This window comes from Cibotium barometz, chromosome 1, assembly GCF_041138505.1.
Source record: "Cibotium barometz isolate CiBa-2024 chromosome 1, ASM4113850v1, whole genome shotgun sequence".
Lineage (NCBI taxonomy): Eukaryota > Viridiplantae > Streptophyta > Polypodiopsida > Cyatheales > Cibotiaceae > Cibotium > Cibotium barometz.
Window position 1 is genome coordinate 13,895,047 of NC_141046.1, and position 23,879 is coordinate 13,918,925.

Genomic DNA, 23,879 nt, shown 5'->3' on the forward strand with positions numbered 1-23,879 from the left:
CTTAATATTGTAACCTAATTGTGATTGATTCTTCTACTTAATTACTTTAGTAGTTAATTATCATGTTTATGCTTGGGTATTATCCACCTTAGCTCAGCGTAGCACTAATTATCATGTTTATGCTTGGGTATTATCCACCTTAGCTCAGCGTAGCACTAATCATATTATAATTAATATAGGATTAATTCAACATCACCATCTCCATTTCCATCTCCATCTCCATGGGAGCTTGAATCCTCAAGTTGTAACACAGTATCAAAGCTAGTCACTTGCTCCCTATAGCTTAGCATTCATCTCCTTCAGCTCACATTGCATTAAGGTCAGCTCATTAGTCATTATCTCTCACTTAATCCCAACCTTATCTTCCACCCATGAGAGAGGCTAAGATTATAGTCTTGTTCTCCCTATCCTTGTTGCAACCATTATCCAAAAAAATATAGGGGGATATTCTTCACCTTTACCGCCACAATAAGTTGAAATTAGGGTTATGGGCATGGACACATGAGCAAGGGGAGAGCTATGGTGGATGAAATGTGAAGGAAGCCATGGATTTGTGCATGGGGAAGAAGAGTTAGTGTGCTTAATCAACTTAGGAAAGCGTAAACAAGAGACCACGACTTGGATGAACCAAAATGAGTTATCTCTCTTCATTAGCATGTGGCTCTTAATATAGCCAAAGGTTAAAAATCATGTGGATTCAAATGGTGCCACCTCACCATCTCTATCCTCCACACACATTGATAATATCTCATCTCCACCATCTAGGAGTGGATTCACATGCTCTCTTCACACCCCCCTTAGTAGAACTTGAGCATCTTTTTGGCACCACATTTCCAACACCCCCCCTTGGTGCCATCTTGGACACTTGGGTGAGAGATACACAACATAGGCATCTAGGCCTAACCAGGCATCTTGGCCTCACACACAACTAGGCATCTTGACCTTACACATAAGCTAGGCATCTTTGCCTTACAACAATCTACCATGACCACATCATCGATGCCAGCAGGGTAGAGACAATACAAATGGTACAAGGGGCTCTCCATTTGTCCCAACTTCCCACATGTGGTACATTCAAGCTTTGGTTTGTTCTTGAACTTGCATGTGTTAATTGTGTGACCCAACTTGCCACAATGATTGCATCTAGGCTTAAATTCCCTTTTACTAGCATAGAGTGCCAAGTCCCTTGATGAGGGCACTCTATTTTCATACTTTCTTTTCGTCTTTTTCTCATGTTCAAGCAATGAAGCTTGTACATCATTTTAGGTTAAGTTAGAGTTGTTAGACAAGATTTCAACTATGTTAGCATACTCTTCTTTCCTTTCACAACTAGTAAGTAAAATAGCTTTAGCTTCATCATCATCAAGTACTTTACCAATGGTAGCAAGTTGTTTGATACTTTTATACTTGTTGATGTGGCTTGTTAGATCAAGACTATTACCTAGGTTGAGTTGATAAAATTGCATGAGCAAGTAAACTTTGGAGTGCTTTGCTTATGTATCAAATAGTGTGTTTAGCTCTTCCCATGCCTCCTTGGCCTTCTCAATCCCAGTGATATGATGAATTTTCTCATCATCTACCTTATGTCTGGATTATCCCTTAAGTATTGTGATTAGAATTTTTAATCGAGCTTCTCAAGATTTTGGCTATGGCAGCTGGGGTATCCTCTGCTTTTTCAATTGGTGTGACCAGCTCCTTGTGTCATTTGAGAAACCCTCTTGTGATTCTCTAGAGAACTTTAGGACGACCCTCTCTGTAGGAGGAATTAGGGCATCTCCTCATCTACAGCCCGTAGGAGGTGAAATGGCACAGTGGAGTAAGCATGATACAGCTCTGTCAATTTTGCTAGTTATGCTCCACAATGTCGACCGGCTTGTTAGGGCAAATGTGTGCCTATCAATTGGGAAGATTTTGCATCAAAAACATTTGAAAAAAGTGGACTGTAGCTCCGGCTATGACAAAAGACCAGTAGGTGGTCAAGCTTCCATGGAAGCTTGAAATGGATAAGATTAGGATTATGAGATGATTAGTGGAGGATTATGATAAGGGGCTCAAGGAATGAATGGGGGGATGATGAAGGATGTTTCTAGTATCAGAATGGCTTTGATACCAAGTTGAAATTAGGGTTCTAGGCATGGATACATGAGCAAGGGGAGAGCTATGGTGGATGAAATGTGAAGGAAGCCATGGATTTGTGCATGGGGAAGAAGAGTTAGTGTGCTTAATCAACTTAGGGAAGCATAAACAAGAGACCATGACTTGGATAAACCAAAAATGAGTTATCTCTCTTCATTAGCATGTGGCTCTTAATATAGCCAAAGGTTACAAATCATGTGGATTCAAATGGTGCCACCTCACCATCTCTATCCTCCACACACATTGATAATATCTCATCTCCACACACATTGATAATATCTCATCTAGGAGTGGATTCACATTCTCTCTTCACACCCCCCCTTAGTACAAGAACTTGAGCATCTTGGCACCACATTTCCAACACAATAGCCCATTGACAATGCCCTCCCTAGAATGGTCTTTTCAACCATTATCCAACTATGCTTGCAATCATGCTAATCCCTCTTAGGATCTTTGTAGACATCATACAAGGGGTCTATAGCACAAATCTCAGCAGGTTTGATCCACTGTAGTAGCTACAAAGAGGGAAAAACTAGTCGGGTCTATGTTCAAATCTGTGCCAATTTCTATAAGTTATCGAGCTGGTGTGAGGGCTTTATCTAAAGGTGTTCATCAAGGGCATCAACCCTATGCAAAAACCCTTATATCAAAAACACCTTTGATTTACTCAATTAAGGCCTCCAATTTCTATTACAAGATTAGGGCCTTACTCATTATTATTATTAAGGCTTAACTAGCATAAATTAGGCCAAATGAATGTTAAAATTGGATAGTTGGAGTATCAATCTACGATGGGAAGCTCTCTCTTACATCAAAATCCATCTCACACATTTGAATGGCTCAATTTGAGTACATTTTCACTGCATGCATTTTTAGCACATAGTTTACATCTTAATCACTTGTATTAGCTTAAAATCACTCATTTTTCATTGCATGAAAAATCAAATCTCATTGCCAATCTTGTATGAGATTGGACACTACCAGTGAATAAAAACATAAGCTCATTGTTGGTAAGACCTTCTCAAACGGCAAGTATTTTGCATCTCATGACAGTATATGGGGGGAAGGGGTGCATCCTTGAGTAAACATGCATGGGTACACACATCTGCATACACATCAAAATAATTGTAAAGATGCACTAAAATTTTTACTAAGCATGCCTAAAAGACACAAGCATGAGGTGATTGACCAGATTGCAAAGCATGGCACCCATACATGAAGATGTAAAGGCGCAAAGAAGAAGCAAAGCACCAAGAAAAAGCATCAAGCACAAGTGGAATCAAGAGGAAGGTCTACACTAACTACAGACTCTCTCTCTCTCTCTCTCTCTCTCTCTCTCTCTCTCTCTCTCTCTCTCTCTCTCTCTCTCTTTTGAGTCCTCTTCGTGGGGGGGTGAGGACTCATGCGTGGTCAGCATCCCAAAAGAGGGTTTTGTAGTGATGAGCCCATTTGGCTAGATTTATAAGCTTACCCTTGAGGTTGTCTTTGAATGGTTGTATAAGCTCTGACATTTGTGGTACTTCCTCTTGGTTTGGCGATGAGGTTGAGGGGTGGGTTGGAACTTTGTGGACGAGGCTCTTGTCATTAAAAGGATTGGGAAAATGGAGCTTTTGAGTGCCCATGTTTTATCTGTGGGCAAGTCCATAGGATTTAGTTGACGAAGAGGGGACTTGCTTCCTCGTTGGTTGCCAAACCATCTATGTCAATTGGATAGTTACTGGCTTGGTTTGTGTGGTTTGGGCCAAATTTTCAAGGTTATTATGTGGGACCCAAATGATGGAGTTGCCATCATTAAAGCTTTGGGCTTCTAAGAGATGTTTGAGTGCCCATCGTTGCCGAGTGATGAGGGCCCGTGGGTTGACAAGTTGTCTTAGTGTTTTGTCGAAGTGGATTTGAGCGACGAGTAGGTTGTCGCGACATTGAGGACAAGCTTTAGATTTGGGCTTTAGGAGCTGCATTTGTGTGTTTCCTTCATGGAAGCCTTGAGCTTTGAGCATGTTAGAAGCAGGTGATCGGGGACTACTAGCCAATGGTGAAGGTTTGGCTTTTAGCGTTGGTTTTCTTTTCGTGCTCGTGTTTCTGAGATGGCCATTTTGGGATCCAAAGTTTTGATGTAGCCATCATAGAATCCTTGAGCTACAAGAAGATTCTTGGGCACCCATCATTGATTGTCATGATAGTGGAAAGAAATCGGGGTGCTTGCGGTGTGGATGGTTGAGGATGTGGAGTTAAGGGTGTTTGTCAACGACGACGAGGCTTGATTGGTAGTATTGGATGGTGTCGACAATTCCCTTTTGACTAGCTTTGGTGAGGCATGGGGTGTGACAACATGGGAGACTGCCGGTTATGAGGATATGACTTGAATGTGGAGGGCAGTCGAGGGTGAGGCTGTGTGTATGATTTCCTCTTGTGGACACAAGAGGACTATGGCTTTTTTGCCATTGACTTCCATGGTGACCGTTTCTTCTCACCAATTGATTTGGCAACAATGAGTGGAATCAATCCACTCTTTTCCAATTATAATCTGCCCTTAGAGTGCTCCTGTAAATATGACATGAAATCTGCACTCCAACTAGTTATTTCCTATGGATATACCCAACACTCATTAGACACATTTCATGTGAGATTTGAATGTAAGTGCTTTCAGGTGTAAGTGTGGGTTTTCCAAGAGTTTTCCATGCCTCCAAGAATATGATATTGGTGTGGACCATAGGATATATGTAGGCTTACCACCGTTGTAGACCATTCTCAATTTGGGAGTCTAATCCATATTCTTGGTGGGTTTAGTTCTTGTGGTAGTTCGGGGGCGGTGAAAGACTTACCAGTTTTTGTGGGGGTGAAAGAGTACCCTTTGTGGATGCAGTTGGTGCTAGCATAGGATCGAAGACAAGGGACTCTCCTTCCGAGAGGATCATCATTACTTTTCCCATGGGAAGCTTGAGGGTAGCTATGTTGTTAGCTGAGGTTATTGTACGTGGGACGTTCTAGACCCACCACCTCCCTCCAAGGATGACTGCTTCTTTGGTCTCAACTATGGGAACCACATAAAACTTACAAGCCAATGGATTAGAGACACTATGCACCATTTATGTGAAAGACCCAAGACTTCGTATCCATTTTCTGCTTAGGTAGTTGAATTTTGGCATGAGCACTGTGAAAAGATGGTTTGCCTAAGGAGACCCATGTTTCCCATGGCAAAAGATTGTGGCTAGCTGTTGGAGACAGCAAGGCATGCTTTCATTACATATTTCTGCCAAAGTGGAAATCTAACACCATACATGAAGTGTTATGGTTATGTGTTGGGGAACTATGCTTACACTTGGGGTGTTAAGCGAGGCAAAGGCCTTGTAGGGTTCATGAAGGGCATGGTTACATGTTGGGGAATTGTGCTTACACTCGGGGTGTTAAGCGAGGCAAAGGCCTTGTAGGTTTCATGAAGGTACTGGGAGGTTGGGACCACAAATTGCATTCTTAGTTTGCGATTTGGGAATGTATCAAGTGTAGCTAGGATTTTCATCTAGTCATGGTGGTCAGGTTTGTTTTGTCATTAACAGAAAGCGACTGTGTATGGCTCCCGCACATCATCAAGGATTTGATGACAAGCTTTGTAAACAAAGAGATCGTTAGTCTTGGCTGTGGTCACAAAGTCTTCGGCGAAGGGACCTCTCATCATGGGATGTGTCTTCCATGTACATAAGTTCACTTTGACCATGCAATCCCATTTATGGAGGTAGACATGATCTATGTCCTAGTCATGGACTAGTCAAGTCAGTCTCATGAAGGGTCTTCCCCAGGATGCTGTCATAGCCACCGTGAGTAAAGTTCATGACTATAAATGTGTGTTTGAAGCTCATGTCAATGACTTTAATCTTGAGGTCCTTCACTAGTCCAAGGGGTTTTGCGGATGTCCCAACCGCAAGCCCATCACTTCTACATGTTGGATGACTTTTATCAAAAGAAGGAGCGAACTCATAACAAATTAGACAAGGTTTCATAGTGAGTGAACACCTCACCCTTCTCCTTCATGAAGTATACCCACACTTTCCTTGTGTGGTCATTAATAAATGTCACATAATACCTGCAGCCTCCCATAGACATGGTCTTCGTAGGACCCCATACATCTGAATGCACAACATCTAGTGTATTTCTGCTCACATTTCTGTTATGTGGAAATACATGCTTTGTTTGCTTTCCAAATTGGCATGCTTTACATATTCTCTGCATACCTTCAACTTTAAATTTTGGCAGCCCTGTCTCACAATTCCTTTAGTCTGCATAGACTTCATTCTCTGCACATTCACATGTCCAATTCTTTTATGCCAAATGTCTGTGTCTGCAACAATTCCTGAACCATTTGCAAACATTGGAGCACTCACTTCAGGCATGTTTACATTCAACGTAAACATTTTGCCCACTCTGTTGCCTTTTGCAACCAACCTGCACTTGTCTTTAAAGTCTTCAACATAACAACCATCAGGGTTAAATCGAACTTGCAAACCCTGCTCAATCATCTGGCCAACTGAAACCAGATTCCTTGTTATGTTTGGAACATGAAGTACATCTGCAAGGTACTTCACTTTGCCATCATGCAGCATAACAAACAACCTTTCATTATCCTCATTGTTTCTGCTTGAGGATGCATAGTTGTTTTGCTGCAATTTCCCATTTTGCATGTCAGCTTGCTTCTTATAACAATCTGCCTACACATGTCCAGGCTTACCACAATAAAAGCATCCACGTGTATTATTATATTGCCTTTGCCAATTTCCACGACCTCTTTGACTCCCCCTGCCTCTGAATTGGCCTCTTCCACCTGCGTGTTGTTGTTGTTGTGTGAATTCTAGGACTGTTGTTGTTGCTGGTGCTGCTGGCCATAATTCTGATTACCTGTTTAGCCACCTCCTTGGCCACGTCCATGGCCTCCTCTACCTCGTCCTCTTCCTGAACTTGTGTAGAAGGCCTGTTGCTCTAAAATGTTTTTGTTTTGTGAAGACTGTTGGTCTTCACCCAAGCTCTTCTCTTCTATAATCAACATAGACACCAAATTTGTAAAATTGGAAATGTTTTCCCGAGTCTAAAGAATATACATCTTGAACGCCTTGCATTGTGGCCCGAGACCACGTAGACAGACTTCCACCTTATCATCATCATCTACTGAAACACCAATAGATGCAAGGGATTCCACAATACCCTTTATCTTCAATGCATAGTAGTCATTCAGAGACATACTCTTTTTCTCCACAGTATGAAGTTCATTCTTTAACTGTATCTTTCGTGCCTTGGTATTTGTTTCATAAAGTTTTACCAAGGTGTCCCGCGCCTGGGGACTTGGCATCCTGAATGTGCCCAATCTTGGTGTCCGATAGAGAGCCAATACATAACTTTTCTGGCTCCTTGAATCCAATCCTTGAACTCTTTCATATCGGTAGTAGTAATCTCCAGTATCTCGAGTGCCTCTTCATGCTCACCTTCTATGTAGTCCCAATAACCCTTTCCCATCAGGAAATTCGTCAACCTGAACCTCCAAGCAAGGAAGTTGTTCTTATCAAGCTTCTCACCACCATCTCCGCCCACCACCGCCCAACCCAGCCCAGCCCAGCCCCTCTCTTTCTCTCTCTCTCTCTCTCTCTCTCCTTGTCCCACCACCGCCCAACCCATACTACCCTCTCTGTGCTTCTCCCCCCCTCTTCCCTCCCTTTCACTCTCCAACCCTCTCTATCTCTCCTTCTCTCACACTCCCTCTCTCTCCTCTCCCTTTCTCTCTCCCACCCTCCCTCTCTCTCCTTCTCTCTCCCACCCTCTCTGTGCTTCTCCCCCCCTCTTCCCTCCCTTTCACTCTCCAACCCTCTCTATCTCTCCTTCTCTCACACTCCCTCTCTCTCCTCTCCCTTTCTCTCTCCCACCCTCCCTCTCTCTCCTTCTCTCTCCCTCCCTCCTCTCCTTCTCCCATCCTCTTTCCTCTCTCCTCTCCCTCCCTCCCTTTCTCTTTCCCACCCCTCCTCTCTCTCCTTATCCTACCCTCCCTCTCCCACCTCTCTCTCCCTTCCTTTCTCTCTTCCACCCTCCCTCTCTCTCCTTCTCCCGCCCTCCCTCTCTCTCCTCTCTCTCCCTTCCTTTCTCTCTCCCTCTCTCTCCTCTCTCTCCCTCCCTTTCACTCTCCCACCCTTCCCACCCTTTCGCTCTCCCACCCTTCCCTCCCTCCTCTCCTTCTCCCACCCTCTTCCCTCTCTCCTCTCCCTCCCTCCCTTTCTCTCTCCCACCCTCCCTCTCTCTCCTTCTCCCACACCCCCTCTCTCTCATCTCTCCTACCCTCCCTCTATCTCCTCTCTCTCCATTTCTTTCTCTCTCCCACCCTCCCTCTCTCTCCTCTCTCTCTCTCCCACCCTCCCTCTCTCTCCTCTCTCTCTCTCTCCCTCCCTTTCACTCTCCCACCCTTCCCTCCCTCCTCTCCTTCTCCCACCCTCTTCCCTCTCTTCTCTCCCTCCCTCCCTTTCTCTCTCCCACCCTCCCTCTCTCTCCTCCCTCTTCCTTCCTTTCTCTCTCCCACCCTCCCTCTCTCTCCTTCTCCCACCCTCCCTCTCTCTCCCTCCATTTCGCTCTCCCACCCTCCCTTCTCTCCTTCTCCCACCCTCTTCCCTCTCTCTCTCCTTCTCTCACCACCGCCTAGCCCACACTACCCTCTCTCTCCTTCTCCCACCCTCCCCCTCTCTCTTCCCTCCCCCTCTCTCTTCCCTCCCTTTCACACTCCCACCCTCCCTCTCTCTCCTTGTCCCACCCTCCCTATACATAATCTCTTCATCCAGATGTTATTACATGTGGATGTTATTGCATCTGGATGTTATTATATGTGCATGTGATTGCATGGTACTCCATGCCCTTTGCACGTGATTTTATAGCATTTAAAGCCTTTGCATGTGATTTTATAGCATTTAAAGCCTTTGCATGTGACGGAATATCATTGCATGTACAATTAACAAGGTGAATAATTTCAAGATTTTTACATACAAGCTATTTACTATGCCTTACGTAAGTAGCAATGAAGAATGTAAATTTATTAAGGTCAATAATTTTTCAATTATGATTGAGATCATGGCCTAATTATTCGAGAGGAAGAGGGAGTGAGAGAGATAAGAACATGACGCTGCTATTCAAAACATACAATAAACCAAGAATTTGATATAATTAATCATAACAACAACAAACCCATAATTAATACAAAACACACGGCGATCTATAGTTGAAACCACTTTATTACAGAAAAAGGTTATTACATGGGCTACTGCAATCTAACATTGTTTAAAATTGAAAACATACTATAACTACATGGGCTACTGCAATCTAACATTGTTTAAAATTGAAAACATACTATAACTACCTACGAATCCTACACACCTACACTTTTTTCGGCTACTTTATTCTTTAACTCCTCCCGTAAGGTCTCCTCCGTCTCTTCAGCAATATATCCGAAACTTCGCCAAACAAGTACCAATGACGCTTCCAATATTCATGTTCCATACGAACAAATCTCCATAATCAATAGACTCATCCACTAGCATCTTTGTCCAAAGATTGTGGGCCTCTACCGTGATTATGAGATATTCTGTTGCATCTCTGCCCATTTTGTTGTATAAATCTTTGCAAACCCTTTCCGGGGTTTCCTTCAGAGTATAGCTAGGGCCATTAGAAGAAGCCATTAGAGATGAACAAAGGTAGGTGATGGTCGTGGTGGTGAGGGTTGTAAGGAAGACAACGATAGAGAGGGAGAGAAATAAAATGAGAGGGTGAGGGAGGCAACAAGAGGGAGAGGGAGACAACAAGATTTGGAATTGAGGAGAGTAAGAGGCAGGGGTCAAATTTATAGATATACAAAGCAAAAAGCAAAAAGCTACTTTGCATGGTTACCCACTAAATTTAGAAAAGTAGATGCATGGCTTTTCCCTAAATTTAGAAAAGTAGATGCATGTCTATCCACTTTTTTTTTTTAAAAGTAGATGAAGGGAATGAACATATTCAAGACATTGACATATAACCATATTAATTGTCCTGCTGTGCTGAAACATTAAAAAAATAAAAAGTAAATAGTCCTTGCTAGAGAACTGAGACATCGGACATTTTATTATTGCAACATGAAGGATCCTTTCAAAACTACAGTACAATGTCATCAACAGTACTAGGTCCTTTTCACATTGTTCTCTTGCTGTTTTGAACATTCTCATTAGGTCCTCCTTTTTTAGAGTGGGTTGATGTATAAACATATTATGATTTGCATCTAACCCAGAGATATGCAAATATACAAAGTAAAGGTGCTTGCATGCACAATATGGTCAACACCTACCCTGATTTGAAAATCGAGACGTGCATGATGGATTCTTTCCCATAGTCACCCGGTATTCTTTATTGCAAACTAGTGATTCCTCAGTCTCAATTACAAACACTTCCATCTGCTCGACCTTAATGACCAAATGCTCAAAGACCGAAGCTGTACTTGAAATTGCCGAATCTATTCTCTTGGTGGCTGCCATATTTGATATCCTTGTTGATTGTTGGCCTACATCATTTGCTTCTTGACATTATCCCTTTTGCAACATAAACCCACCAGCCTCCAATTCTTGAATCTCGTCCATAGTTAGGTTTGTACCTCGTCTCACTGGCCAAACAACCGAGGGTCTAGCAGGTGACACGAACCGACGTCTTTGTCCCCGGACCATTCTCTCATACCATAGAAAGAAGGAGTTGGAACACCTTGCCCATAGTTCTTGATGCTCTTTTTGCACTTTCCATCTTGGCCACTTGACCATCCTTTGCAAGTTACCTTACTGTGTAGAGATGTTCGACGTATAGCCCACTTTGAATCATGTACGTCACTCTCCACAATTTCCTGCACCTCTGCTTCAGTTGTCTCTCCCTCTACATTTTTTTGACCACCTAGAGTTAAAGGAATAGTGGGTGGAAAGCTTAATCTCCTACCTTTATTTCTTGTGAGGCTGATTTTCTATGACATACTCTGGATGATGTGATGAGTTATCTTCCTCAAGATTTATAACTATGGGTTTTTGACACCGGGGCTAACAGTAACGTTATCACCAAAAAAGTTTGGTTGCACGTGCATTGGTGTGTCACTCACTACTTCCTCCACCAATCTACTAATGCTTAACGGACTTGGAGCTTTTGATGTTTTGGCCTTCTCCATCAACTTTGTTATTGTAGGGCCTGCTCCATGATATTTGCCTTGCATAAATGCATGCTTCTTTGTGGATTGCAAGAGAGCATTATAGTGAGGTCTGAAACAGATGCATCATATAAAGAGATGGTTCTCCTAAAACCCTCTCTTGCTAACCAACTTGCACGCTTTGTTTCTGCTAGATTGGTGGTCGTAATGTGCGGCATACAAGCATCGTGACATCCTACAACAGGAAATTAAGTTAATTGCATCCTCCAACCACATTCTAGAACCAGATAGTTAAGTTGACAATTTAGATTCAAAATACAAGCTATTCTTTTCGAGAACTAAGAAAACAATACTTACCCCTACAAGATGTTTCCTCCAATGGGAATATCTAGTATGCCACCAACTAAGCCAACAATCCATGGGGCTGGTAAGTTTGCATCAGCGACTTTACCGTTCATCCACCACGATCTAATGTGTTTGTATTTTAAAAGTGCCTCTTCCTCACTCAATGCACGCCACTGACGACATAGTCACTTGTGCTCTTCCTAAAAATTCCTAACTACATAATGCACTATATGGATGTTCAAGCTTTGTTCCCAATGAAAAAGACATGAATGCACATGACATTCCAATATATTCTTTGGTCCATTATTATAAACAGTCCTAGTTGCCCTCCAGTCGACTCCAGCCTCATCAGCCCATGAAGCCAAAAAAATCTAGTTTGGAGAAGCCTTTTTGGACCACAACATTGTTAATCATCTCCTAGAAAAGCACTTGTGCCACTGTGTCCTCTTCTTTCACTTCATAAGTTGCAATTGTTATGAGCTCTTGCAAGCTTCATGCCATCATATACGACAATTTGAAAAGTACTAAAAATAATATCATTTTTTTTCAAGAACTTAACAAGACCAAACTCTACCTTGGATCATATATATGTGCATTCATTATTGTCCATTCTTACACATGCCTGACGTGATCAAAACAAACCCAAGCCTTACTCAAATCCTCGTCTCCTGTTTGGCACATATAGTTCACCAGATCTAAACTCGATGCAGGTCCTATGTGGTTGACATTTTAAACATATAACACCGGTCTCCAAAGCTTGCTCATGAAAATGACTACCATGGAAGAACTCAAAAGAACATTGTCTCTTCAATTCTAGGATACTTGACTCTACTCCTTGCACTGAACTGTTGATCCTAGAAGCACACACCATCCTACTGAATCTACAAGAGAATTGGACAACTTAACAAACTATGTAAATGTTCATTCACAAGAATTACCAAATAATTAAAATCAATATGGAAATAACATACAAACATGTGCGAAGGAAATCTAAGCTATGAGTGGGGGCAATATGCTACTAATATGTGTACTCTTTATAATTAAGAAAGAGAGACTTGAAAAAGTGATAGAGATAGGAACCATGGAAATTCATACTCCGGTGTGTACCATCCCTGCGTCAATGAGGTTTAGACCAAAACTGACTATTTGAGTGTGTCAGTAGACTAAGAATGCCTATTGTAGTGTCAATAATAGCTACAATAGGAAGACCAACATATCTGACACTAGGAGTGAGTGCTGCTCCAAGAACCACACATATGGCAACATTTTATGGAATGTTAGGTGGTGGTTATATGTATCAAAACCATACAGAAGATATGTTGAGACTTTAGCTAAGAAAATATAAGAGGAAACCCAAATCAAGCCTTCACAAGTGGCTAAGCTGATGCACAAATTTCATGGGGACACTAACCCTAGACAATATTTGGAAACTTTCTCCTAGGTTTGCAATACCTACGGTGATATGGACTTCTTGACAAAAGTTGAATCATTTAGCCTCACAATGGAAGGTAGTGGTTTAGATCTCTAAGGAGAAGGTCAACTTTGAAAATTTTAAAGGAGCATTCAGGGCTAGATTTACTCAAATAGGAAAAAAATGGAGTGCAACAACTAAAGTGAGTAATATTACAAAGAATAAGACTGAAATAGAAGACTAAAATAGTACGAGAGTTTGTAGCTCATATGAAACATCTAAAGCAAAGATGTGAGCCGAAAGAAATAATCAGTGATTTGACTAATTGTTGTAAAAAATTTAGATGGGATTATAGCTGGTGTGTATGATCATGTGATTGCAAGTGGTTTGTTAACTTGGGAAGCAATTTGTTATACTAGATAATAACATGTGATTGCAAGTGGTTTGTTAACTTGGGAAGCAATTTGTTATACTAGATAATAACATGAAGAATAAAGTGGGGAATTATTTTGAAGAAAATACTACCTCAATTATATTAAAAGCTACTCATGCGACCAATCTAAAATCAATAAAGAGACCCATTTCTCAAATGTCTGCAGATAAGCTAAGTGCAACTCTGTTGGAGCTCTATTAGAGAAGATGGGACATAAGCTAAAGGTAGGTGTGATTACAAGGAAGAGCTCATTTGTATCCTCGTAGAGATCTAGTGTGGTGTATGATCTATCACCAAAGTCACATGAGTTGTGATGGGGTAATCATGATACAAATTAATGTGCTTAACATCTACATAGGGAAAGTGATATACCTTTGCAATGCCCTTAGCAGGATTAAGTAATGCAAGTAAGAATGACCACTCATAATTGAGAAGAAGAAGAGTGAAAAAGAGTCCTTGTTCAAAGTAGCTTGGATAAAGAGACTAAGACCACTTCCTCCACTATTCTGATCCTATAATGGAACACCTTTAGCATGCTAAAATCAAATCTAAAGCTACTACTACTCAAAAAGAGGCTCAATGAATTCTAAAGCTACTACTACTCAAAAAGAGGCTCAATGAATTCTAAAGCTACTATTACTTAAAAGCAGGCTCAATCAAATAATGATAACAAAAAGTGAGAATATCATGGCCATACATAAGAGATGATTCAATAGTTGGAAGAATCTAAAAAGATGGTATGTGAGTGCGAAAAGGAAATTTAGGCTAGTCTTAAGGCTAGTAAGAACGTGGAGACTGTTCATCCTAAAGCTCTACTAGTCAAACAAGGCGAGACTTAAAAGAAAATTGAGGCTAGGCTTAAAGCTCTGCTAATCAAACAATCTATCAAACCTTTAAGACTAGTCAAACAAGGCGAGACTTAAAAGATATTTAAGGCTAGGCTTAAAGCTCTAATAATCAAACAACCTATCAAACCTTAGGATATATCGAGAGACATCATATAACTTTCTAAAGAGAGATTAGGTGGGGTTTTGGAATTGGATCTTTATGACAAGCATGTTTGATGAAAAGTGGTAATAGCCTCCAAAAAAGAGATGATTGAACCTCAACCACCTCTAAGTTAAGCTTTCAAAGGATATGAATTTCGAGGGAGTATCCTAGGGATATTATGGGTTTGTATCCTAGGGATATTATGGGTTTGTCAATTCTTGCCTTTTGAAATCTGCACATTAGATCCCTTTTGCAAACAAATCCAAGTCTTTAGAAGGATATTAGGGATATTGTAAGGTTATCAGCATTCTCATCTTCTGAAATCCGCACATTATATCCCTTTTGGAAGGGTCTCAGAGACTAGATGGAAGGTAGATTGAGAGCAAGAAGCGAAGTTGCCTCAACACGAGCCAAGTATTATTGAGAAATTAGAAGGCCAATAGTTGTTAATATAGTGAGATCAACTAGTAGTGGGATGGCAGCTCCACACTTACGCCACTAGCATGGTTGATGATATTATGGATGATATACACCCCATTCTCATCTCTTGAAATCCACACATCGGATCCCTTTTGCAAAGAAATCCAAGTCTTTAGACTCATCTTACAGACTAGATGAAAGGTAAATTGAGAGAAAGAAGTGTTGCCTCAACACATAAGCTAAGTATCATTGAGAAATTAGAAGGTCAATAGTTGTTTAGATATTAAGCCCAACTAGTGTGAATATGGATGACACACCAAGATGACAACTTAGGATGACATCTCCACACTTATGTTGAGATATTAAGCTTAACTAGTACGAATATGGATGACACACTAGGATAACAACTTAGGATGACATATCCACACTTATGCCACTGGCATGGTCGGTGAGATTATGGGTGATATGCCACCACCTAGTGGTTTACAGGTTGTGAGACAACCACTTTGGTTCACTAGAGTTATGACATAGTTATAGCGCTGACTTAGTAGTTGGGTTCATACTATGAACCAACCTTGCATATTTTAGTAGTAGAGTACTTTCCTTTATAGTATGTACTCTTATCCTTGTACTATGCTTGAAGATAAGAGAAGGGAATAGAAGAAAATTTAGCCATCCACCATCTCCCTTAGGTGCCTATCTACTCATGTGTGTGTATTTGCATGTTTTAGTAGTAGAGTACTTTCCTTTATAGTATATACTCTTATCCTTATATTATGGTTGTAGAGAAGAGAAGGGAATAGAAAAAAATTTAGCCATCCACCATCTCTCTTATGTGCCTATCTACTTATGTGTGTGTGTTTATTTGTCAGGAGCTTAAGCTCACCCTCTCCCCCTACATTCTTCTCATGATATCAGAGCGTTGGTTTGTGAAGAGAGCTCAAGAGAGACAAGCAAAGGAAGTGGCACATAGGTAAGGGTAGCTCCATCTCTTTCCCTTTGACTTAGAAGAAAATCTCTATAAAGTTATATCTTGAGCCATCCTTTAAGGTGAAGGAGAAGGACATTATATTGTGCCTTGCTTTGGGTTCTATAAGTTTTTTGTTGGCACTATGTGGTAGTTTCGATTTTGACTGTATGCCAAATTTTTCGTTTAATGCATAGTTATAGCAAAAAAATTTGGTTCAATACAGGGGATGGTTGCTGAGCGAGCTGGAGATTTTCTTGGCTGCCCTCTCTCTCTACTTGAACAATCTCTCTCTAACTATTGACACCACACCACCGCTGCCCAGCCCTAGCCCACACCACCCTCTCTCTCCTTCTCCCACCCTCTTCCCTCCTCCTCTCTCTCTTCCCTCCCTTTTCCTCTCACACTCTCTACTTGAACAATCTCTCTCTAACTATTGACACCACACCACCGCCGCCCAGCCCTAGCCCACACCACCCTCTCTCTCCTTCTCCCACCCTCTTCCCTCCTCCTCTCTCTCTTCCCTCCCTTTTCCTCTCACACTCTCTAGGAGAGAGAGTGTGGTGTGGGCTATATCCATCTCTATATCCTCCTCTCTCCTTCTCCCACCTCCCTCTCTCTCTCTCTCCCTTTCACTCTCCCACCCTCCCTCTTCTCCACCCTCTTCCCTCTCTTTCTCTCCTTGTCCCACCACCGCCCAGCCCACACCACCCTCTCTCTCCTCCTCCCACCCTCTTCTCTCCCCCTCTCTTTTCCCTCCCTTTCACCCCTCTCTCTCCCTCCCTTTCACTCTCCCACCCTCCCTCTATATCCTTCTCTTACCTCCTATCCTCCTTCCCTCTCTCGCTCTCTATATCCTCCTCTCCCTCTCTATCCTTCTCTTACCACTTATGCCCCTTCCCTCTCTCGTTGTCTATATCCTCCTCTCTCTCTCTCTCTATCCATCTCTTTGCTCACTCTCTCTATCCTTCTCTTTACTCTCTCTCTCTCTACTCCCCCCTCTCTCTCTATCCTTCTCTTGGCTCTCTCTCTCTCTCTCTCTCTCTCCATCGATTGGTCTCTTCTGATCAAAAAAGTTGATGTTAAGCAGTCTCGTCTCGTCTCGTCTCGTCTCTCTCTCTCTCTCTCTCTCTCTCTATCCTTCTCTTTGCTAACTCTTTAGTCTATCTCTTTTCTCACTCTCTCTATCCTTCTCTTTGCTAACTCTTTAGTCTATCTCTTTTCTCACTCTCACCTCCCTCTCCCTCTCCCTCTCCCTCTCCCTCTCCCTCTACCTTTCTCTTTGCTCTCTCTCTCTCTCTCTCTCTCTCTCTCTCTCTCTCTCTCTCTCTCTTTCAATACTTTTTTTTGCTCACTCTATCTTTCCTCTCTACCCTTCTCTCTCACTCTTTAAGTCCCTTTCTCTGCTTAAGCTCTTTATCCTCCCTCTCTCTCTTCCCTTCTCTTTGCTAACTCTCTATATCCTTCTCTCTTTCGTATCTCCTTTTCTCTCTTTTGTATCTCCTTTTCTCTCTCTATCCTTCTCTTACCTCCTCTTCTCTTGGCTCTCCTATATTTGATATCAACTAAGAGGAAAGCCAACCATCTAAAGAATAATATAGTATTGTTGTTGCATATAGAAGTATACATCAATGAAGCAACTATGCATAACCAAGGAGCTCTCACCATCCCAACTTAGCAAAAAGGGAAAAAATGAATAAAAATTAGAGCAATATAGCTAGAAGGCAAGGAAATGTTAAGAAAGGCATTAGTGCTTATTTTAGGCAATGTATTGGTTTCTAGTTCAAGATCTAAAATTCGGCTTTCTACACCCCTTTTTGAATTACAAGGTAAGAAAATCACCCCTTCTTAACTAAACTTGATGCTTTCACATTTTCAATTTAAAGAAACTCCCTTGTGTAAGTAAAATTTTCAATTTAAAGAAACTCCCTTGTGTAAACTTGATGTTTTCACATTTTCAATTTAAAGAAACTCCCTTGTGTAAGTAAAATTTTCTCTACTTCCATGAAAGTAATAATCCTTTCTATTGAACTCACTCTGCAATCTTACATATTCTTAGGTGAGACACCCCCCTCCCCTCCTTCCTCTCTCCTTTTCATGGCCATGTGCTTTTGTGCGAGGCTTCCAATTGATATCTATGCGGAGGAATGAACTGACTCCACAAGTACATAGTAGGGTCTCATAGATTTTCCATTTTGAAGAGACATCCTAGGCTTTCTATCGGCCCCATAGGTTAGGTTTTGGCCTCCAATGGATGTCAAGAGTTAGTTTAATAAATCAATTTACTATCTCTTCTCTCTCCACTCTAACCTAAAATTAATCCACTCTCTTCTCTCTCCACTCTAACCTATAATCTAATCTACCAAGGAATTAATAATACAAAAGGAAGTCGATGTGAAGAAGATCATGGGCCTTAGGATTTTAACTCTTCATACATGATGGACTAATTACACAATGCAACCTTTATGAAACTTCCTAAAATTATATTAAAGAGGTTAGAACATCTGAGGCATGCAATCGTGAAATGGGACATTATGAGATTGACATCATGTTTTTTTTTTAACATTATGTGTTTAAATAATGCTTATTAAAGTTATCATGGATCAAGAAGTTTTGTGCACTATTATAGCTTACAATGAGTTCAATATAGCTTTCAGCCCCCCATTAACAAAATCTCACATTTTTTCACTCAAAACATCCATCCATATGGCTTCTTCTTTTACTATATTTTATATCCTAATATCTCATTATCTTCTTCTTCCATTCCAATATTTAATCTCCATAAAAACTCTCTCATTGGCCTACTTACAAAGCTTTACCTACTTAATAGTTTTTTTTCTTTTTGATTACTCTCATTATTAACACTAGATAATAAAATACAGTAATTATAATAGGTTGATCTATTTCAAAAAACACTAGATAATAAAATACAATAATTATAATAGGTTGATCTATTTCAAAAAACAGTAGATACAATAATTATAGTAGGTTGATCTATTTCAAAAAACTAAGGGCTCAATGAATCATGTGAAGGAGGATTTAAAGTTAGGCTTTATCTAATCAAATTCAAGGTCACATTCTAGAGTCCACCATATAATATTCATTGAGGAGCTCTTCTAAAGATGACCAATTTTCGAAAAGGGAAGACTTTAGGTATACTAAGAAAGATGCTTTAGTATATATTGGCGGCTTTTTGAAAAGAGAAAAACTTTAATCCTTCTTCATAAGAATAACCTGGGAGATGCGTGTTCATAATGTGAATTTGATTAGGATGTTTTATATACCATGACTTTGGAATGACTCCAATAAAATGGGTCAAGTGAAAAATCCTAAATGTCTAGTTTGATATGCAAAAGAGGATTGACCTAAGCCATGATCCATTGTGCGTTTATTATGGCACACTTAGATTTATAAACTGTCTTTGAATTGAATTTAGTAGACTCATTGCATGTCTTGTAATGTGTAAATATGAATTCACTAAACATTTGCATTGGAATTTATTGTGAAAAAAGGGAAGTAAGAAAACATTCATGCACTTCCATCAATCAACCTTGAAAATAATTATGATTGAATTTAAAAGTTATATGTTTTGAAAAATGGAAAATCCTCTTTAATATACTATGCCATCATAAAAACCCTATTCTTGAAGTTAAGTGGAACAATGAGTATTTGTGAAATCTTCATAAAACCAATATTAGCACACACATGCACATGTGCGCTCATATATATGACAACTTTCTCATCAAAATCCTCAATAAAATCTATCTTAAGTGCATTATCTTATTGCTAGGCTAAAATGATTACATGCTTTTATTGATGCAAACTTGTGAGAGATAATGCATTTTATAAATACAACATTTTAAGCATGTGTGTATGCACATGTGCACACATATATGCACATGTACACTCATGTATAAGACAACATGCTCATCCAAATCCTTACTTAAGTCCAAATTAAGTGTGTTAGCCATCTTCTTATTAGGCTAAAAATAGTTACATAATGTGAACTTGTGAATTATAACTTGTATGAATACGAACTGATCTAGTTATGAGCATGCATATAATTTTGTAAAGCCTACCTTAAAAGGTAGGCTCGGTAGGTAGGACACGACAAGGTTGGGGAAGTGGATATCATCAAGATTTTAGTTACTTAAGAAGACTATCCTAGCTTTTGAATAGATACCATCATATCCACCTACGAATGATAATGTTTGGTGTAGGCATGACGTCAATATAATACCATGGCCTATTAAAGAGTTCACTCCATGCAAGACATACATGAAGTGCCATAATATTAACACACATTTTTATTGTTAAAAATAATTATGTTTTTTATATTGTAAGCTAAGTTTTATTTTTGAGCTGCTACCTTTCCCAAATGTTTGCCAATTTGACTATTCTCCATACAAGATAAGTGCCCTTGGGTGATGGTTTAGGTAACAATATTTGACATAGAGATATGGTCTTGACTAAAGTTGTACTTCACTATGCGTGGGATATCGAGTTGAGGTGCCATCCATAAATAGCACACAAAAAGTGAGAGTGGTGGGTGGTGTGTCTAAGCTTGTAAAAAATGAAGAGGAACTTGAATTTAAACCATTGAAATGCATGGGGTTGTGTGTTGGAGTGAGTGAAAAGCCATGAAATCTAAAGCATTGAAAAGCACACATGCCCATGCATGTCCACCATTTTGTTAGAGAATCTAAGGATGGGTAGGGAACAAAAAAGTTGCTCTCCATTGCCTGACAAAAAAGCTATGTTTAAGAGTGTCTCCACATGGGCGAGGTGGATGTCTAGTTTGAACATGTCTTTACATGGCCAATATTGTGCTCCTTTGATGATCTCCAATCACCCTTGCCTAGTGTTTGAAAATTTATTTTTATGGAGTCATTTTTTTTCCACCATGGATTGAAGAGGAAATTGATATTTTGAACAAACATTTTTTTCACCCTTTAATTCACTCTATTCACTCTATGCCATTAATTAATTAATGGGATAAGGTTAACCTTTGCGTACCCTTGCCCAACTCGCCTTGACCACCCTCACCCCAGCTTCCCTCGCGTTGCCCAACAGCGAGCCCTCACCTCCAGCACCCTCTCCTCGTCCCTCTCCCTCCATCTCATTCCACGCTAGCCTCCCCTCCATCTCCGGCTCAGGCACCTTTTATACCACTCAAAGTCGGCATCAGAAGGCACTAGATTTTTGCCTAAGGTTATCGCAGCTTTAATTCTTTTGTTTGAAGGTTTATGTTTGCCCATTAATTAATTAATAGCAAACCAAAATTTTGGTGCCATATTCTAATTATAATTACAACTAGATGTAGAAATGTTTGACGAGGAATGAGGCTTTTGAACAAGTTCTAGGCTAAGGTGAAACCTAAGCCTTGCTCGTAATACAAGCCGATTTGAAACATAAAAGCCAAAAGGTGGTCGTTGATTTCTCTCGGGCGGGCGCCCGGGCAATCTTGCTTGATTGTTCCATCAAAATTGGAAATTCGATTGCCTGGGCCAGCCGGCGTATTTCCGCCACGTGCCACCAAAAGGTACAGGGCGTGTGGACCGTTCTATGAAGTACGACTGTACGAGGCCGGCCTCTGACGTGGTAGTCCACGTGGAAACTAGGGGTTTGGCGTTTCTAAGCGGAAGGTTTTATCGGTGGAGGGGGGCTAAATTAAGGGAGGGATCATTTAAGGGGAGGTTTTAGCTTGCGGGGGGCCAGCTGCCCGCCGTCCCAGGACTCGGGATTCGGGAACTAAATTTTAGCGGGGACCCGGCCCCGGGTTTTGCTAGGTTTAGCAGAACTGTCCCCGTTGATTTTTTATTAATATTTTTTGACATTTAAACCAGTATTTTTCTTTGGCTATGGCGTTGTCCGCTTCCTCAGGGCAGCTTATGTGCTTTCTCTTTTCTTTTTTGTTTCTCTCTTTTCGTGCTTCTAACCCGATTTTTGCTTTCCTTTCCCCGGAATTAGATCGCCGAAGCGTCCCTTCCGCCGTCGCTCAGCAACAACAGCAGTGGTAGATGCACAAAAGAGAAATCAGAAAATCTCCCTCTTGATCGTTCCAAAGCTTTAGTAAGCAACCTCACCAGCATATGCCTACCTTTTCACGGATTCGCAATTTGTCGCTAAGAATTCGTTGTAATTTAGCCGATAATCTTAGTATTTCAGCATGTAATCTACCACAGATCGGGGACTAGATTTTGCTAGTAGATTTCAGGTGAAAAACTGTACAGATCAGGACAAGATTAAGAGATAATGAAAGAGGATTAGGAAATATTCAATGGAATCAGGAGGAAAGCAAGAAGATTAGGTAGCAGGCTTCTTTCGAGGCTCAAACAAATCACTACTAAAATTTTCTTCATCGCCTTCTTTTAGCCTTTCATTCAATTCTGTGCATAGCTCAGAAGTGGAGATTGCCTTTATCTTTTTGACAATATTTGGGTTTCTTCCTCTCAGATTTGTCGAGCTTTACACCTGAGATGCAAAACTCAGAAATGGTGCATGAGAACAGTGATAAAGATCATAACTTTCTCTTCTTTGTGTGCAGGCAATTGAGAGGTATTTTGGCAGCAGTCGTAAGGATAATAGGAGGAGCATCTAGACGAGTGTGTGCTGTAGTATGGATTGAAGACCAGTTTTTGTACAGTTATGTAAACAGACAAGTGGATGTGCTATCAGATTTGTTGATGTTAGGTATGTGAGTTTTCGATCCTGTCTACCGCCGGACTTACACCAGTCTTACAGCAAGGTAGAAATTAAAGCCTTTCAAAGGCAAAGGCAAGAGCCTAAGGGGCTTACATAGACCAGAACGAGCAATCCAGTCTATCACCATCAGTCTTACAACAAGGTAGACTGTTAACAGACAAAGGCAGGAGCCTAAGAAGCTTACAACAATCTCTCAAACACAAAGGCAGGAGCCTAAGAGGCTTACAACAATCTCTAAAAGATAAAGTTGGGAGCCCTCGTAGACCAGCAGGAGTTCACCAAGCCAACCATTACATGAAAATTTCTGATATGCCATAGCTTTGATTCAGCATTCAGTCTGAGAAAGCAGCATTCTATGAGACAGTGTTGAAGGCGACATGATGAAATTGAATGGATGGCTGGATCAAGATGGTGGGGTCGAAGTCAAGAAGCAGCCAAAGCGCTGTGCTTGTTTCACCTTGTCAGAAATGAGGATGTGGCTTGGTGGTGTCATCATTTTGTTTGTGTTCATGGTTCTTCTGCTAAGGTTCAAGTTATTGGGAGGACCCCTAGTGCAGTCCTACCTGGGTATGTTCGAAAATCAGCAGCCATCTTTAACACCTTTGACAAACATTAGTTCACAAGACGCACTTCATGTGGCTGTAGAAAACAATACAGCCATAGTCGAGCCACCCGAAATGATTGAGGTGGCCAGAGATCCACCAGTCATCCGTTTAGCTCTCTCTCAAGTTAAGTCATCAGTAGCAGAGTCCTCCATACTGTCTGTCTGGAAGTACTTAACCCCAGTGCTCTCCCGCCCAGATTGCTTTCCTGAAGCAAAGCAAGGGATGAAAGAGGCTGAAAATCACTGGAGAGAGCTCATAGATGAGCGTAAATCAGAGAGTTTACACAGAGGAAATCAATTTGTGAATAAAATGATGGAAAAACAATGCCCATATTCTGTCAGTTGTGCCAATCAGACACTTGGTGATGGCCTAGTTGGCAAGCTAGAAATACCATGTGGGCTAGTTGTTGATTCTTCCATCACCATTGTTGGCATGCCGTGGGGTGCTGAAAGAAATTTTGCCATTGAGCTTCTGGGGCCCCAGCTGACTGGAGAAAGGGACCCTCCCATTGTTTTACATTTCAATGTCCGACTTCAAGGTGACAAGATTACAGATGATGCTGTTATAGTTCAGAATACATGGAGTAGGGATCATGATTGGGGAGATGAGGAGCGGTGTCCAAACTTCTCTGTGACTTCAAAAAAAGGTACACTGCTTCAAGATTTCACGTAAGTGCGGCATGTCTGCCACGTGTTGTT

At 41.0% G+C, this 23,879-nt stretch overlaps 1 protein-coding gene across 1 annotated transcript in view; it reads left to right on the top strand.

The window, feature by feature from the left end:
- Positions 1 to 21,524: 21,524 nt before the first annotated feature.
- Positions 21,525 to 23,879, top strand: part of LOC147641627 (hydroxyproline O-galactosyltransferase GALT3-like) — a 16,701-nt gene continuing 14,346 nt past the window's right edge. Inside the window, exons 1-2 of the mRNA XM_086795284.1 lie at positions 21,525 to 21,943; positions 22,419 to 23,827. Coding sequence (XP_086651410.1) covers positions 22,954 to 23,827 — 874 coding nt within the window. The 5' untranslated portion in view covers positions 21,525 to 21,943; positions 22,419 to 22,953. The remainder of the gene's footprint in view (positions 21,944 to 22,418; positions 23,828 to 23,879) is intronic.